The sequence below is a fragment of the Buceros rhinoceros genome, unplaced genomic scaffold, assembly GCF_000710305.1.
Source record: "Buceros rhinoceros silvestris isolate BGI_N320 unplaced genomic scaffold, ASM71030v1 scaffold13258, whole genome shotgun sequence".
NCBI classification, from domain to species: Eukaryota; Metazoa; Chordata; class Aves; order Bucerotiformes; family Bucerotidae; genus Buceros; species Buceros rhinoceros.
Window position 1 is genome coordinate 25936 of NW_010428728.1, and position 19225 is coordinate 45160.

Below are 19225 nucleotides of genomic sequence, written 5' to 3' on the forward strand. Positions count from 1 at the left end.
CTGAACCAGATCTTCCTTTTTATCTCCTGACAGCTTCTTCTGTTCTGTGAGCTGGAGGACACTATTAAAAGTTTTTTGAAATCTACATTATTACTGACTGGTTCAACATCCTCATCATACTCATTAACTCCTTCAAAGAATTAGATTTGTAAGATGAGACTTTCCTTTACACGAACTATGTTAACTCCTCCCTTTTTATAGCATTCACCTATGTGTCTACTTCTGTTCTTCATCTCTGTCACTTTGTCTGGTGTGGCATTAAACTTAACTGGTGCTTAATTCCTCAAACATTCCTGAGAGGCAAGAATTATACTTCTGTATCACAGTCTGTTTTGGTCGTAGTGGTGCAGAACAGTGAGCACAAGTGTCCTGAGCCTTACCAGCAGCACTAAAATTAGCTGATTCATCTCTGAAAAGAATGAAAAAAGAAAGTTATTGTACCTTAGGAGATCAAGGAGAAAGACATTAATGTACTGCAAATTAACATAATTTTTAAAAACTGAAATTGTTTTTTTCTGAGGAGTATGCCAAGTGCCACATGGGCCAGCCAATAGTAATTACTTCAACACAATTTTAGTCCTTCCACACTCAGAAAAAGAGCTCTAGCTTGCTCAATAACAAAAAGGTGTAAGATAATCAGAAATAACTTACAAAAAACCAGAATTATTTCTGTGGATTTAATGACCAAAAATGAAATGCTTTAAAAAATAAAAGTGAGAAATGTTTCAGCATGATAAAAATGGTTGCAAAACTGAAAATAAGAGCACAATTTTTTTTTTTGAAGAAGGAAATTTTATTCTGCATTTTAGGAAACATTTTCTAATGGCAAAATGCATCTAACTGTAGAAGCAAACAAAACCTGCCATTTTGCACCATTTAAAAATCTCTTTAGGTCAGCTATTTAGCTTGCAGAATTTTAAGAGCTGTGACCCTCTAGTCGAGGTCCCTGTATGATAGATTTGTCAAGAATCTGCTCTGAAAAATAGATTTGGAAGGATGAGTGAACTAAAACGATCAACCAGCCTGAGCGTCTCTAAAGACACAGACATTTCACGCAGTGGCTGCTGCAGTCCATTAGCAGGAAGAGCAGGGGACAGCTGTCCGGCTACACGTTCGCCCTGGCCCCCTGCGGGTCATTTACTTCCACATGAGGAGAACACATTTTTCCATAAAAGACCAGTTAATATTTGGCAAATTAAGCTTTGCCTCTTAGCCAACCGCCAAAAGCTGCAGCAGCAGCTGGCAACGTGGTCACTTGTGAATTTATCTGAGCATCAGCGTAAGTCACCGTCTTGATTATTACTAGTAATTACCTAGTCATTAGATTGTTCACTTCTATCCTGGATAGGCATCCAGAGTCCCCATCGACACAGATACATTGCAAAAGGCGACAGCTCATTTCACAGTAACAGGAATAAAACCTACTTTTTGGAAATAAGTGCTTTCTCTTCGCTCTGTACGTACTGGTTCCCTCAGACAGCGGAAGTGCATCCTACGTATCTAGCTCGCGTCACAGCACCTGTCACAACAGTCTGGGTTTCCTGGAGTATTTAATATTACAGCCACTGGATCAAGAAAACAAACTCAGGTAGCAGCACAGTCTCCATCTTTAATTCTCTGTGATTTATAAAGACAAAGATGGCATTAGCAAGCCAAGCCTTTAAGCTGGAGCATCTGCTCAGGCACAGAAATAAATACGACTTGGGGCACACTTGTTATCCTATTTGTTATTAATGCTTAATCCAGTCAGAATTAGTACTTTTTTGCAATGGCAACTTCCAGAGTAAGTAGCTCACCTATGTCTAAAATTATCTTCCTCATGAAGTTCTTCATTTAAAAAAATGGAAACATTTTAATATTCAGTTTCTGAAGAAGGCATTATGACAGTTCCAGAATTCGTAATTGCAGAAACTGCAATTACGAAGCTATTCCTTTAAAGCTTTCTGATAACTGAACAACATTTGCTCTACATTGATCATAAATAAAAAATAATTCATGTGAAATACACAAATACAGCACATTAAAAGTATCATTTATATTTTAAAAGCGAACACAGCATCATCTCCTTAGAGGCTCGAAATTTCCCTTCTGCAAACTGACTTTAAAATTGCATAGACACAGTTGTCTACAATGCAAGATGAATGATATTAAAAATGTTACAAATCAGTCGGTACACGTGCTTTCACAGGCTTCCCATCTGTGGGAGCACTGCAGGCTCTGTGTGCAATACCCTGTAGTTGAGCAAAGACTCGTCTGTAAAGGTGTGAAGCTCACAGATCACGCTGGAGTCCTCACTCCTGAGGAGACCATCGCTTCAGTGGAGATCTTGTCCTGCTCCTGCATGTCAGTTAACTGAGGCGGGCTGCCCCGAGGATGGTAATCAAATTGCTCAGTGAAGTTCCATGAAGTCTGAATTGGGAAAACAAATATTCCTAGATAACCTGCAGTATCACGAGATTGAAATGCAGTGGTACCGCTGCTTTTACTGAAGGGCAGCATCACTCACAGAAAGTGGCATGAAAGAAGACTGGAGGCTTTTTATCATCTGGAGTGAATGATTCCTCAGGCTGCCATGCAATGTTCAGGATAACCTTCAAGCAGAAACCTCTGGTACCCTGGATGACCGCTCTCCAGGCACCAGACTGCATCTCAGTACTTGTACCCAGAGAGGTTAATATTACATTTCAGGCACTATTAAGAGGAAGGAGACATAAGGTTCTGCAGTCTGCTGAAAAAGACTAACCACAGATCTTTACAAATACAGCGAGGACTTGAAAGGATCATCAAATCCACAGTCCCTACTGCCTGCTTCACAACATTTCACTGAGGCTCATTCACTCAAGCGTGAAACCCCGAAACCTTCTAAAATTAAGTCTGATGGATTCCGAGTTATTTAACAACCTGTAATTAAACAGCACGAATTATACTCCCCTTTTTTTGCCAGTGATCTCATGAACAATAGTCACAGAAATAAAAAGAAAACTTGGGTCCAGTTTTAATGTTTCATGTTTAACTTCATACTGGATCTCCTCTTACAGACCATTACACAAATTAATGTACACAATCCCTTTCAATTTCAGCTCACTCTCCTTCAACACGTTTCCTTTATACAGCTTCTCTTTCACGTACACTTTCAAACATACTGAAAGTCAATTTAGAGAAATGTAGCCAGGATTGGAAATAACTGAGTTTGAGAGACTTGTACACGAGTGGATTTTCATTATGATTCATTTTCTGTAAAGCCCATATTTAGCCTGCCTGCAAAACACAGGTAAAAAAATAAATAAAAGATTGTACCACAACAATGAAACAACTTTCAGTTTTGAAGAATCCTTTAACCTGTTGTCAAGATCTTCAAAGAATCTAAGTAAGAAACTCAGATGTATAATGAATCTGACAGATGTTGTATAATGAATCTGACTAGTTTACAAGGGAGATTATTCAAGGGTATTGTCTAGAAAATAAAGTGGACTCCAACCATAAAGCAAAGCATATGATGGTCAAAATACTTCTCTATGTAACTTTGTACATCACACCTTGAGATACATACTATGCAAGAAATGATGCTGGGGCTCTTTTCCTCCCCTGCTCCCCCGCCCCAAAATGAATGGGCTTCTTGTTCTAATGTTCTTCAGAACGTTTTTGCTAGTAGACTTGACCTACCTTCATCTTTTTACCTCATCAGAAATTGCTTCTTTAAAAATCATCTGCTTTGCTAAGAATAAGCATAGCGAGCACCACCCTCAACGCCCGAACTCTGTGAACTTAACATGGGCCCAAAGCTACGACACAGCAGCGAGAAAATGACAACAGCCAACAGCTTGTAACATAAAAAGGGGCAAGAAGTACTGGCTGTTCTTGTGTAAAATACTTCTGACTGTTTGCTTAGCTCTGTAATAAAGCTTTCTTTCTTTTTTTAAAATACATATCACACAGCGCATTAGACCAACACCATGAACTTTCCCTTTCTAGAGGTTAAGTATGACAGACATTACAGCCAGTTCTTCTTGGAGAAGCTACAAAACCAGAATGACTCAACTAACCAATTTAAGGATACCTAAATACTAAATTCTGTACTTAAGACTACAGATTGAGGTAGACACTACAGGAATTTGCATCTGTAAAATACAAGTTTCAAGTGGAATATTTCTTTAAATGAGAAAAAGCATTCCACCACTACTAACTGGTACAATGGTGACACAGACTACAGGGATAACCGGTATTGTTTACCAACCATTTACTAACTCTTCCCCTTTTCCACATTGACAGATACTGCTATAATGCCTTTGTAAAGTGAACGGTGAAATGCCAAAGCACCTCCAAATAAAAATTGATTAACGTATGAGAAGTTACTTTATTTCCTTTCTTTAAATATACATATACAAGATATTTTATTTCAAAAGCACAAGAACATTATACAAGTTTCAAATTTACATTTTTGCAGTTAACGATACCGGTATGTGCATTACGAAATAACTTCTTCTCTCAGCTTGGATGGAACAGAAATCAGTGGCATAAGCGTTTTGCGATCACTAAATTATATATTATACTCACAGTGAACAAAACTGCATAGTAATTTATGAAATTAAAGATAACGACACTGGTCAGTGAATGATATGGGAGTCCCTTTGCTAAATTAGTAGGTGCAAATGTACAGAAAGATGCAACTTTCCTGTCCCGCTTCTTCAGCTACAAAGAGATTTCTGGAGCTTTGAATGTGAGCTCACCTGCTCAGACCAGCCCCTGTCTTTAGACACTACAGTTCAGACAGAAAACAAATTGATGTCACTGCGTATTTGATAACAGAATCTTTGTATCAGTGAAGTGCAAGGTAACTGAATGCTCCTGATAAGTGAACAGGTAAATATCAGAGGGAAACAGTACATGAATACAGTTTCGATATCAATGAGGCATACGTTTGCTAATCTTCACACTTCTTACCAACAAAAATACTGGGGTTTGATGACCTTAAATTGCCGGTGCATGCAAGCTTTCATGACAACTGTTCTTCTAAATTCAGTACGCATTTCAAATACATTTTAGAGACGTCTAAAAGAATTAATGTTTGTCTTTCAAAGAGTTTCATATTCAGGTTTAAAATCTGAAAGAATTAAAATAAGGAGAATGGTTTTAACTGCAAGAAATAGAATACCTGAAAAATATACCAAAGCCAACTATTTATATCACCAGAGAAGGATTACAGCAAAAGTTATAAAAAAGTATCTGAAATCAGAAAAATATCTGAGTTCATTGGTATTCCATTTTTAGATGAGTTATGGTGCTGTTCAGCACACTCACTTGTACTCTAAAAACTTTAAAAAAAACCCTAGAACAATGATATTTAAATCTAAATCATTTGTGGTTTTACTATCTCTCATACAATCATTAGCAAAAGAAAAAGCCAAAAAGAAATCATACAAAAACAAGCTCTTAGACATCAATTTGAAAATATTCCCTTGCAAGCCTTATTAAAACGACACAAAGGAATCCAAATAGCAAAGGGGTGGGTAAATTTAGAGTACTGACAACTTCAAACTTTCACACAGAAACAGGATTTCCTGGGAAAGCATTTTTACCCATCACATTACAAACACTCTCATGTATATTGTGGTTGGAATCAAACATTTCAAACCGAAGCACAATCACGTAACTGAGATGGAGCTCCTCATGTGCTATTAACTACCGAAGGGCAGAGACAGCGTTAGCTACCTTAGCTTCCCTTTTCTGCTCTAACTGGCACTGAATGTGCCCCCCAAAACACAGCAGGCAGGGCTCCAAACAACAGTGACAGAGGATGAAGGGAGTGGAAAATTCATCAGATATGAGCAAACTTATTTCTGATTCTAAAACTTGTTGCTTTGGGGCCTTGATTTTAGCGCGGTGATAGCTTTGAAGGTCTTCTACTTCACTGAAGTCTCTGGCTCTTGTATAAATTGCAGAACTACACTACAACTCCCTCACAGTATTTTCACATTTGGTTCTTGCGGAAAATCTCAGGAGACAAACTGTAAAAGAAGTAAAACTAACCACAAGCTAGCCAAATGGTGTAGCCCTAGACCTCTTAGGATATAGAGCATCAACAGAGGACAAATTCATAAGATAAAGTGCAGTTCTGGAGATGAAAAAAAGCACAGACTTGATTTTTTGATGCAACAAGCAAGATGGTAATTCCCCCATGCACTTTCTAGCCCACACTTACTCTTTGAAGAGTTCATTAATGAAAACTCTTCCTTAAATCCCAGGATATAGCTGAACGCAGGTTTTTTCTGTACAACTCACTGTTTGCTGTACCTGTTGCGACAGATTACTACAGGCCTGGCACCACTTCCACTCCAATATTATGCCACGGATCTTGACTTATTTAAAAGCTTCACTAAACTTGGGAAAAGAACCCAGGGAGAAAGTAAAGGAGACTTTTTCTGTAGCAACAACATTTAGGTATATTCTCAAGGCATGGAAGAGACAGAAAGGTGTTACGTGCCCTGAAGCACAGCATTTGGGAAGCTGTCCTTGTCAAAACATGTGAAACAATGACAACTTCTCAAATAAGTGGAAATATTTCTGGACCTGAATGTACAGTAATAATAATATAACGTAGGTTTCCTTTTTGGGATAGGAAAAAAAAAAAGACATGAGATTCTGGTTCAATGTATCAGTAATACAGCCAACCTAGAGAATACATCAATTGTGTCTGAACTACAGAATCCTCTTAAGAGTAGATTATTTACCGCAACCCTCCCTTCCTTTTCCAAAGCACTGCCAAAGCTGAAAGTTTTCACTAAATTCAAGAGACTCAGAGCAGTTGCCAGTTGAATCCAAAGAAGATCTGATTCGTTTCTTGGCTCCTGGCAATCTCCTCTATGATGCAGTGCTGCTGCCATAACAGATGGAGTTTCTGGTAACGCTCCCGACATAAGTGCAGGGGATTGCCTCTTCTTCATAGAAGGAAAAAGAAGAATACTCAATAAGGATATCAGAATAGCAACTGACAAATTGTTCCATTAACAGTCTAGCATTAATACCCTTAATGACAGCCAGAAAACCTCAAATACTTGTATGAACACCAATTCCAACAAGTCTACTGGAAATGAAAAAAATTCTACATTCAACAAGCAATGACTGCCATTTCCAGATGACATTTCAGAAACGGATGTTGTTGCACATTTTTGATGAAAAGCATACAAAGTATTCTTGAGAAAAGTAAGAAAGTTCAACAGTACCAAAAAGGTGTATTTTTCAGTTATGAATGACCCATTCATGACTGGAAACTATCGTCAGGAATTTGAAGTTAAACCTTTTCACCAGCCCAAGACATGTTACAGTGCAGTACAAACATTTACTTACTTCAAACCCGGATCTGTTTCTCCATATTCATCCAAGTAGGGAGCAGGATATAAGCAGCCCCTGGTTTTACCTTCAATGAGGACAACTTTGCATTCCCTGATTCTTAAGGAAAAAATAGATACATTTAAAATACAAGACAACTTTCAGCAGGTTCTTCGCTCTTTGGTGAGTTGTTTTTTATGTCAAAGCAATATTTCTTCATGTCAGACAAAAAGAATCAAGTGCTTTGACAGTGATGTGAATTTTGACCTTCATATATTTCCTTTTACTCTTTTAACACATTAAATTGTGGCTAGCTACTTACTTGAGAAACATACAGACTCCAGCTCCACACTGAAGAGCATGAGAAGTACACGCTCCCAACTCCTCCCCGTTCACCAGTTCCTGACAGCAAGTATTCTGGGAACACAACATAGCCCCACAGAATAAACACAATACTGGATGTTTTTGTTCATCATCGGAAGACCGCGGGCATCTAGAAGAAGCGTAACAAGAACGTTACTGCAGGAATTAAAACTTGAAAAGTTAACTATGGATAAAGTTCCTTAAAAAAAAAAAAAAAAATCAACAAAAATCCCCCCAAAAATCCCATCCCACAAACAAACAAAAACCTAAGACATACGCTATTGTAATCATACTTCACACGTCTGCCTCATTTGGCTATGTTTTTACATTGCTTGAACTGTTTCATCTGGAATACACTCACTTCAAGCAGGATGTTCGCCTAGGTGATCTGCTGATGTCCGTTCTAACCTGAATTATCCTATGATTCACTCGTCCTGACATAAGACAGTGCCAGCCTTCTGGGCTTATTGTGTCCCGTGCAGAAATAATATTCAGGCTTATGGCCAAACTGCACTGGTGAAAAAATGACCAGCAGAGGAAGCTACAATAATTTTATACGCTATCCTATCAAACGTAAGTGACTTCATTTAGTAAGCTATTCTGTTTCAGACTTAAAATGAGCATGGGTTAGTACTGTCCAGTGTAACCATAACAGTCCCTGCACTTCTGCAAGGTAATTTCAGTACAGAGTTTTAACACTAGTTACAGTAACTGCACGAAGTGACAAAACACCTAGGAAGACAGCTTCTTACCTAAACCGTAAGGTAAGAAGTGTCACATCTTACCTAAACTGAGAAGCTTGATTCAGAAGGCAGCTGTAATCTTCCGGAAGCTCTATTAAACTATTTCTTTTCCTAGGATACCTGTGTTAAGTGAAAAAACTATTACAAGAACAATAAACATTGCAGCAAAATGGTTAGCTATAAATTCCTGCTAAGCTTTTGGTCCTTTCTGAAAACTTCTGCCGGCCTAGAAGCCCAAGTGAAAGGCTCCACATGGAAGCTTCAGCATTCCTATGTTCCAGCAAAGGTGATGAAATTAAATTTCATATGTAACCTACACGTGTGAAAGCATTTCATATTTCAGTTAGCTTTTATTTTCCCCTAGAGTAAGCCAGATAACTTGTCTAACAACGCTGTACATTCTTACTGAAGAGTCACTGCATGAGGAACAATACACAACCATTTAAAGAGAAATGTACTTTTGGTAGCAGGAGGAAGAAAATACAGGCACTCGAACTTGCCTACAACAAACACCTCATTCTTCAACAGTTTTAAGTCATATACAGAAGAAAAAAACCAATAGTAATAAATCCAAACTCACCTTATTGCAATGCTTTTCCCCTTTAAACAACTTAACACCACTGGGTCAGCACACCACCTATTTCAAACATAGATTTGCAAATGACAGTGTTTGATAATAATATACATGTAAGATCACCAAGGTAAATTAGTAAGCAATAAGCAGAGCCCAGATAAAGCATTGATAGTTCTAGCTAAAACTTCACAAGGAGAAACAGTTACTCTGTACAGTTTTACTTCAGGAAAAGAATTTAAGTTTGTATACAGGAGAAAAACCTATGTGAAAAACACCACCACTTAAAATTATCAACATGCACATGAAAACTCTGTGTTAACTCTGTGAGCTATAAAATGCAAGCATTCTTCAGACACACTGAAGGTCTCCAAGTGGGCTACAATACACAGCTGCCTTTGGAATTTATCTGCTGAGAGCCACAGCATAAGAAAATATCATATACTCTACTAGGAAAGTATATATTGCTTTTATTTAATGACCGTCCCTCAATGGTTATTTTACAATGCTTTACTGCATGTTGTCTGCTTGCTTAGAATGGCCAAATGGTTTATGGAAACAATGGTAGATACTGGCAAGTTACTAAACAGAGGAATTAGTATGTCTGAGATATTTTTCCAGTTATTTCTACAAAAAGGAGAAGGGAGAGAGAAACTGTAGCAGATGGTCAATCCTGTAAGCTTCATTTAACACATTTCTCAACAATCATTAAATTTAGTCTTCTGAAATAAGATTATTTCAAAAAACATATGGGAACTTGGATGATGATTTGACAACTGTTACTATTACATTAGATATGTAGCCTCCTACTTGAAACCTCTGTTTTTGACTGGGAGCACTACAATGGATTTGTTAGCCCTGCCTCTAGTGAACGTTTTCTAATGTCCACACGCACCTCCCCTCTATGTTGTCTTGTAAGTTGTTACGTCTTTGAGCAAACATGCAGAAACATGTAAGAAAACTCATTTAATAATTTACTTGTGAAAATGCTAGTAATTTATAAGCAATATATATACCACAAATGCAATAAATTATAGTAAAACTGTATGTAAGGAATTGTTTAGGTCAGCTGTATGGACTGTAAGTTGGAGTCAATAGCTCAAAGTGTCCCTAAATTGAAGGAATCTAGACAATAGGTTAAAAAAAAACAAAAAAACCCCACACACCCCCTAAAAAAAAGCCAGTGTGATCCAGAACATGCTGCCAAGAACTAGGAATAATAATTAATGTCACCAAGTGCTCAAACGGTCACATTAAATACATGGAGATATTCTCCAACACAATATAGCAGAATTGTTCTCAGAGTTACAGCAGAGAGGAGGCAGGGGCAGGGGGCGTGTCTTTATTTTACCAATTATTTCTTTACTGCTAGATTGCAACATACATAATCATTTAACCAGTAAACTAACTTCAACATTCATCAGTCTATTTTGGAAATCCAGAGAAGAAATAACACAAAGTCTCACCCTTGCCAGCTACATAATTTTCCATATTCTCATTTTATAGCTCGTGTAATCAGCACTTCTGCTGTAGATCGATTAAAAATAGGTCAATGAACAGTAAGTGCCATATCATCCAAGCAAAGATTTATGATAACTTCTTTCTGTATGAACGATTTCAGATAGATGTGCAATCACTAGTCCCTTAAACTATCATTGTTTAATGTTTGAATTACCATAAAACATAGAATGTTTTATGTTTTTGAAGTGCATTAAGAGATTCAGTATACCCGTGCCCATCAAACGTTTAGAACTCTAGTATGATTTGAGCTCAGTGATTTATTAACAAATTTGATACAGAATTCCCAGAAGGCCATCACACCAGAAAAAAGTGGCCTGTCCAGTCCCAAGTAGTACCTTTGTAGCAGTGGATTTACTGTGTCCCAGTATTCCTGGAAAAGCAGGAACAAATTGGTAGGTAGAGAGAGGTAACTACAAAGTGCCTTGAATTGCCCTTCTTCAGAAACTGCAGGAGAAAAAGAAAACATAAGCAACTGTTAGAAGTGTTTCATCACTGCTGAATAATTCACTGAAAGCTAGAAATCTCCTGATGCTTCTTCCATTGAACAGTATCTTACAGCTTCAGCACAGCTCTTAGATAGTACAATTCCAATGCCTTAATTAGAGCTATAATCATCAGCACTAACTGAGGATCTACTGTAGGTTTAAAAAACTGGACATATATTATTAAGTAATTTTTAAGTCATGCATAGGTCAGTGCAGTAACAGAATTCCTTGCTTAAATTCCATTTCACTGCATAATTTGTAACAAATGTTAGTGCAGCAGATTTCTGTACTTACAACATTTCAGCTTTTCACTATCCTTCTGGCCTACAACGATATAAAATTTTGCTATGATCAAGTCTGTGCTTAGACACTACCTGAAGCTGGGCTAATTTAACAGTTTGCTGGATGGTAATTTTTTGGCTCTGCTACAGAAAATGGCATTGCTGATTCACCAAGACTCTGCCCTATAGACTCAAAGTATGGTAAGGATGATAGCATATCCCGAAGTGCAGACTTTGACTCATAGATCCTAACCAAATTAAAACTTAGCTCACAGGTTATATAAATCAATTTAAGCTGCCGTATTTTGTCTCAATTGTTCACAGCAATTTTGGTCTTCCTCTCCAAATAGTTGATGATTCTGTGTTTCACCGCATTTTGACAGAAGACAAAATAATTGGGTTTGGGTTTAGTACCTGTAATGCATTAGGAACCTTTAAGGATGAGGACTGAGTTTTATAATGTGCTTTATTTCTACTTGGCTCTGTTTTGCTGAATCCTGATGTCTTTAGCATTTACCAACATTAGCAACTGCACATTTGTTTGGGTTTTTTTAAGTATACTACAGGCTATTTCTCAGGTGATGTGATCTAAGCCCTTGGAATTACCCTTCGAATCACGGAATCTTTGTATCCACAAATACTTCCTATCAATATGTCACTGAAAATTCACATATTTGCACATAACCAGAAGTAACTCCTTTACATGCAAAGAAAGCTGAAACAAGCCTCTTGGATAGGAGACAGCTTCTTGGATAAGAACCCTCCCCCTTCCTATACAAATTCCTATACAAAAAGTATTTCCTTCTTGTTCCACATTTTACTTTAATGTATTAACTATTGTTAAGATTTTGTGAACATTTAAAAATTCCCATTCTTCCAAGAAAACAGTAAACAAAGTCAGTATATAGATAATTTGCTTCCTCATATTTACCTTGTAGTAGTTCCTCGGGTGGAGAAACTCCCAGCAAATAATGAAAAAATAAAGCAGCACAACGCAGGTAAGGCATGATGCCTTTTTTAACACAATCCCACACAAGCCAGCCCGGAATATCCTGACTAAAGCAACTGTAATACACAAATGAGAAATAACTGCAGTAGTTCAGAGTGCAAATCCTTCCAGTACTTTCTCATTGTGGCTAGCACTGGTAGCCAACATGTCAGCTGTGTAGAAGCAACACGTAAGTACCCCAAATTGTGTGAAACACAGGCACTGGCACCTAACTTCCGACTTCCCCTTTGCCGAAGGAATGAGTACTGAGTTTATGTAGAACACTACACGAAGCCTTCAAATTATCTCAGCTTAGGTTTTTTCAGAATAATAAAATATAAATAGCCAACACATAGCTGTCCATCTCTACTTAACTCACGATAACCTCATTTAAACTGTGCAATACAGCATCATCGTGGAGCAATTGTTTCTTACACGGGTTGTTTTTTATTACTGAAAACCAGCAATTTTTTTTAATGGTGGAAGTTTTTCATTCAGTTGGCATTTTGAATGCAATTCGAAAATGAGAAAAAAAACCTCCAACGAAACATAAATACTCTTCAGGAACAACAAGACTGACAGACTGAATAATAAATACCTCATACTTCATTAGGGAAGTCACAGCAGAAACACTCATTGTTTGAAATAAAACTATGCTAATTGCATTTTTGACAAAAAACACTGGAGTGATGACACTCATCTCAGCAATTTCTCTTACTGTTTATGCGATATGAGCATTCAGTCTAAATTTCATAGTATATTTAACTTACAGTGTCCCTGTTTTCTAAACATTTTAAACTTAGTTATATTCAGATATATGTGATCAGGATGTTCGTAATCTGTAAAGCTGTATTATAATACAGACCATTGCAAAACTATTATTATGTAGATCGTGCTGTTTAAGCACAGATAGGTCAGATGCACACACAGAAATTAAAACACGGGAAGTCTCAGACCTGGGTTGCCTAAACTTTGGCATTTAATTCTGTACCTAGGCATCCCAATACAGCGACCAGGTTTTCCGAAAAGCACAGTACCTACAACTCTAAGCCCATGCGTCAGAAAAATTACTGATTAAAATAACAGATTTAAAATATTTAGAAATTTAGTCTTCAAACTTTTAGATAAGTGGGTAGCATTGTCAATCCTTGAGAAACATATCTTTACTACTAGCCTTAGTAAAAATAAATAAAAGCAGAATTTGTAGAGGGGGCACCCAAGTTTTCTAGTTTACTTGACAAAGAGATACCGAAGTATTAAAGAGTCTGTAGCTACACCTATCAGCGAAGTCGGAAAAGATGGGCACTAACGCTCAAACAAATAAGCAACTTTTACCCCTTTTATAGGGGAACCATAATCTTCCTTCTGGCTTCCATTTATAATTGAGAGACCTAAACCAAAAAAAAACAATCAAGGCAAAGAAAAAGTTTCTCTCCAGAATGGATGTAGGTATTTTTTCATCCTTACACTAAGAAATTACTCTGTTATCCACAAAAAGTAGCTATTTTAACCAAAAATACTTTTACCAGTTTCGGTTTTTTCAGTATTAAGGTATATGGGGAGAAAGCACAAGGCATTGTGCTAACTCCCCATACAATTCCACCCCCGGTTTTCTGTGTCAATCCCTGTGGATCGCCATCTGTAACTGAACTGCTACTTACCCACTGGTGTACTGGCAAACCTTTCTACAGAAAGACTGTGCAGACCGTGCCTCCTCACTGTTGTCAGATGATTGAACAGTAGGTGATTCTGCGCACAAAAAGATAAATCCCGTAATAACTGCATTTCGTTTGTGGCACACTTTTCTTCTTTTACATATACCGAGCTCTTTTTTTTTAATTCACATTAGAGAAGTATTTCCACTTTATTTTGCCTAATTCATTTCTATTTGCTGGGTTTAACTTAACAATATTCTCGTAAAACTGCATGCTATAAAGAAGAATCAGGATTACTGCCTCAGTGCTCACCCTCGTGTAAGAACTGCTTCCTTTACTTCAACTTCTGTAGTTATTATCCTGTATAGATTGAGCTACCGGATGTTTTAGAATTATTATTCAGTCCCATCATGATGAAGAAAAAGGAAACTAATAGCTAGTTTTAACAGTAGCATGAAATACAGAGAAAAGTGAAATTTTCTCCTGTCAGTTTCTAGGATTCTGTATTTTGGCTCTGAGTATTTACTAGGTTTGAAGGGTAAAGGGAAGTTGACTTCCCAAACCTGTATTAACTGTCACTGTACAGCTCAGAGTGCTGCTGCTAGGCAGAGCTTTGCTTCTCCTGCAAGGAGTGAAGAGGGGAAAGTCACCACTCTGGAATGACTGACTTGAGCACGTACTGATATATCAGTGACTACGTTCTCTTAGGCTAAGCACACAGAAGTGATATAATGAAATGCTCTGAAAATTATGTAGTGGTATTTCATTTTTATCACAAAACAGTTATTACTGCCTAGCACTAAGTAACATTTATTAAGAAGAGGTTTACACCTGGTAGACACTAATGGTGTCCATCCATTATTTTTTAAGAAATTGTGTAAAATGCCAAAATAATCCAACCAAAATGCACCTCTACCTGTTGCTGAAGAGACAATGATTTGTGTAATATGTGCCAGCGTTGTCAGATGGAAGAGGTAGAGGTGGTTATAGGCTGAACTAATTGATGAAGGTTGCAAGTCTACAGCATCCTCCCAGTATAAAGATGGAAAAGATAACACAACTCCCACCTATAGTGAAAGGGAAGGAGCAAATATTAAAGTAACAAACTTGGAAATAGCTACATGAGTAACAGAAATCACACTTATTGCACATTTATATTTCATTTCTGTAGTCAATTTGAATATGTTCATTTATCTTGCTAGTTTTAATTCACGAAGCCTAGCAAAAACTCATTCAAAAATATTAACCATTTGTGCCCCTCCAAGCATGTGGGAAACTCAGATATAGCCAAGTTAGACATACATCAGGAAAGCCTGTCCAATTCTTAGGAAGCTTAATTCCTGGGTTTTTACAAAAGTACACCGAAAAGCAAGATCAAGCATTAATTAGAAAGGCAACCAGGGCAAAACAGATTTTATTTTGGTGGATTTGGTTTTTTTGTTTGTTTGGGTTTTGTTTTGTGGGGTTTTAATAGTAGAGGAAACTATAATACAGATTTGTATTAAGAACAGAAAGCAAAGGCTAAAAAGAGTAAAGAAGGTCATGAGAGTGAATGTGAAAGAATCAGAAAGTATGAGAGGTCTATAGAGACAAAGGGAAAGTCAAGGAAACAAGATGAGTGGGTGCATTTCTCGGGTTTGGGGGTGTTTTTTTTTAGGTTTGATAGCAATGGAGGTGGTAAAAAGATGATTGAGATTGCAAGCATGAAATATGAGACAGCAAAGACCTGAAAGCTAGAAGAACAGCAGAACTAAAAGTAAGCACATACAGCAGCCATATGTAATAACTGGTTTGTATGCAGGGCTCATGCAAGTGAACAGGTAACGCACGAATATCTACAGGGCAAAGTACTGAAATATCCATGTTCAAAATTAAAAAGTGTTAACATGAAGAATAAATTGAACCTGCTTACCAAAATGTGGAACATATCTACTTCTAAGAGGGATGGAGTGTCCTCCACTTTAAAGTTTGGTAGAAGAACTACAAAATAAAGGTATTAATTATACATTTGATATGTATTTTCATCTTTGGGATTCACCTGTAATATCAGAATATGAATTTAGAGCCTCTACACTTTCTGTGTTTCCATCAAAAAATGCCCATCTCAGAACTAAGGAAGTATATTTCATTAACTGCTCACCACTTATTTAATTGATTGTGCCTCTGCTTAGCTATTTCCACATGTCCCACCAACTCAGTTTTAATGACTGTATCTTCAAAATTCTGAGATAAAAATCTTTGATTTATTTCTCCAGCTCTAATGAAGTACACAATGCTAAGGGTGAAGTCCACAAATGTACTTAGGCATTGCAACAGTAATGCCTCAAAACCTAGCCCAACACAAAAGCCTGTACCACACCTAAGAATACTAACTACCAAATACAAGACAAGTGAAAAAGTCGGATTCACAAAGACCACCACACTAATCTAATCACTAAGAAACATGGAGGATAGCTAAATGTCTCCAATTAGCTCTCCCTGAGACCAAAAATATCTTAAATTAGGCTGCAAGCAGCCTTTAGAGAAATGAAGTCTCACAGCTGAGAGAGAGGAATACCTGGTTGTAGCTTTAGTCACCTGTTTAGCACAGAATTTGAGTAATTTTGAACGCTGCCAGAAACGAAATTGTTAATTGTCTGTAAATATTCCAGATCTAAGTATCTCCAGGCCTAGGTAATGCGGGATAGAGGATTTTTAGGGGGCTTCAGTGATACAGGGCTGGGTTAATAGAATTATTGATAGTTAAGTTCGAGCAATACTCCATGATTTCAGGCAACATTAGAGAAATTGAAGTTCACACTGCTGCCTTTGCTCCTATCCTGTATTGATGTGCGTGCCATTCTGCAACAGCAACTTCTGCAACAGGAAAGGTAGTAAAGAAAAGGAATGCAATACCTCCTAGAAGACGCATCAGATGTTTCTGAATCAGGACCTGTGGTGACGTTGTTCTCTGAGCAGCTGCAAACTGCACTAATGCTTTAAGGCCACTGTGCTAAAGTGCAAGAGAAAATGGTTGGACACGAAAAAATGAAAGACGTAATACCAAAATAAAGCTGTAAAAACATATGTAATACTACAAACAGAAAACACATTGATAAATTAATTTAATATGAAATTCCATGTATAAGTAGAAACACTATTCTTCAAAAAAACTCTATCTTATCAATCTAAACATTTTGAGAGCAACCCCTCAGCAGAGAATGATCTTCATGTTAGTAGTTTCAACTGGTTTTTATATATGTTTTTTTTGTTTAAAATGTACTGCACATCTTACTCGCCCATACCTGTCTATTTTGAAGAGATCCAAATAAAGGCTTGCCCTCCGTTTCCAAGAGGTTTTCTTAAAATTAAACACAGAAAAGGATTAAGCTGCTTGTTCCACTGGAACTATGATGACATTTCTCTTAGAATACACTTAGTCCAAGATTAATTTATTCTTAGTATATGTACTTCTTAACACTTGACTTTATCGTGATAAGAGCATTCTGTTGAAAAATCTTAAACGGTACTGTATGTTTCACAGATAAATGGCTGTAACAAGCTTTTTAAAAACATTTCGTTTTCAGATCTTGCTAACCAGGGATTTTAAAGGAACATTGTTTCACGTGAATGATGACAAGACATTTAGTTGTATTTTCAGTTACCCTTATACAAAGCTAAAAAACATCAAGGTATGTTTACAGGGATACTATACAGTTATTTCACACTCAGATTTGCAATACCGCATTTGACTGTAGTTTAACAAAAATACTTTGAAAACAAAATTTCCAAGCTGAAATACAATTCAGCTTTCCTCCCTAAGCGCACTTCCATACATCAGTTTAACACACAACATGTGGAGCTGCTGAGGAAACATGGGAAAAATCAGGTTTGTATTTTTAAGTCTCTGGCTTTAAGCAGTAAAGGCAATTCACATTCCTTGGGTCAATGATGCTTTGAACCTCCTCTAGAGACTCCACTAACACAGGTAGCTAGGTTCCTTGTCCAGGCAGCTTGGCCACATGCTGGTGAAATAGTCTTAATAAGGCACCCTATGACTAGATTCAAAAGCAGCTCACTAGAAGCTATGTGGGCAGTTTTGCTTTACAATTTCATGGAAGCCTCTCTATTTGCGCTCAAAAATGAATCCAAGGAAGTGGTGTGGCCTAAGACAGGTCAGATTGGCACAGCGCTCCCTCTGTTTTTGTAATCTTGGCCTCGTAAAGCATCTGAATTTTATTCTTCTGACATTTGGATTTGACAGCAGATCTATGGTAACAGTTACAGCATTTAAATGCTTGCTGGCAAACTCATCTCTGACAGTCGCCAAGATCTTCTTTAAAGCTATCAAACAAAAACAATTTGCACAGCAATAAGTGCATTAATGTTAATAGAGATGGGTGGCTTCCAGTCCTCTCCTGACCCGTTTGTAAACAACACACTAAAAAGATGTATCAGTTTTCGTGACTACTCCTGCCCGATTGGAATATTCCTAATAATCCTAAAAATCCTTTGAACTTTTGATACTCCAGGTGGGTCAAATTTACTATAGATTTAAGGCAGACTACACTTGTACCTCATACCTCAACAGCTTCATTACAAAATAACGGCATACTTGGCCAACAGTATTTATGAAGATGTACACATACCTTCTCAATTCCTTCAGCATGCATTTCAGACTTATCTCTTACCTCTTATCCCTGTCTGGAAGCCACTACAGATCTATCTACAGTTGCATGTTTAATACACAAACTTCTTTTTATATATAATACAGAAATGAAATGAGACTGATTGCTAAACAGATACATTATAATTTTTATGGTAATTATTTTGTCTTCAAAAAAGAATCATGCCAGAGGGTGTTTGGTATTTTGGGGTTTTTTTTTTCTACCAGGTATCTGCTTAGCAATTTCTTCTACATTCCCTGAGAATTTTTTGAGAATAAAGACAAAAATAAAAAATGAGAGCACTGAGTACTATTTCATAGCTGTAGATATTTAGCTGTGTAGGAGATGCCCGCAGGTCTGTCACCGTTTAAGGAAACTTCTCCTGTTTCAGAAGAGTTTGTTTTAAACTGACCAATAGTATTCCCTGACCATGTGACGTTCACTGCATCTCCACTGGTTAAAAGTTTTCGCGGGCTTTTTATTTTTCACACGGTTTTCCCTGTAAAAAGCCACGCCTAGGCTTGCCTCACAGTCTTTGCTCTCTCTCTTTCCACCCTGGGACTTTAACGGAGCATCGCCACGCCGCCGGGAACCGCCATGCTGGAGACCCAGACGAGCCGCTGCCCCAGCGCTGGAGCAAGAGCCT

The 19225-nt window shown here is 37.4% G+C and overlaps 1 protein-coding gene across 1 annotated transcript in view; it reads right to left on the reverse strand.

The window, feature by feature from the left end:
• Positions 1-6793: 6793 nt before the first annotated feature.
• UBR1 (ubiquitin protein ligase E3 component n-recognin 1) overlaps positions 6794-19225 on the reverse strand; it is a gene marked incomplete at its 5' end in the record, with an annotated part of 40230 nt that continues 27798 nt past the window's right edge. Inside the window, 12 exons of the mRNA XM_010142387.1 lie at positions 6794-6935; positions 7345-7446; positions 7649-7819; positions 8475-8552; positions 9013-9069; positions 10860-10968; positions 12222-12355; positions 13940-14027; positions 14850-15000; positions 15846-15913; positions 16829-16925; positions 17218-17273. Of these exons, the coding sequence (XP_010140689.1) occupies positions 6794-6935; positions 7345-7446; positions 7649-7819; positions 8475-8552; positions 9013-9069; positions 10860-10968; positions 12222-12355; positions 13940-14027; positions 14850-15000; positions 15846-15913; positions 16829-16925; positions 17218-17273 (1253 nt within the window). The remainder of the gene's footprint in view (positions 6936-7344; positions 7447-7648; positions 7820-8474; positions 8553-9012; positions 9070-10859; positions 10969-12221; positions 12356-13939; positions 14028-14849; positions 15001-15845; positions 15914-16828; positions 16926-17217; positions 17274-19225) is intronic.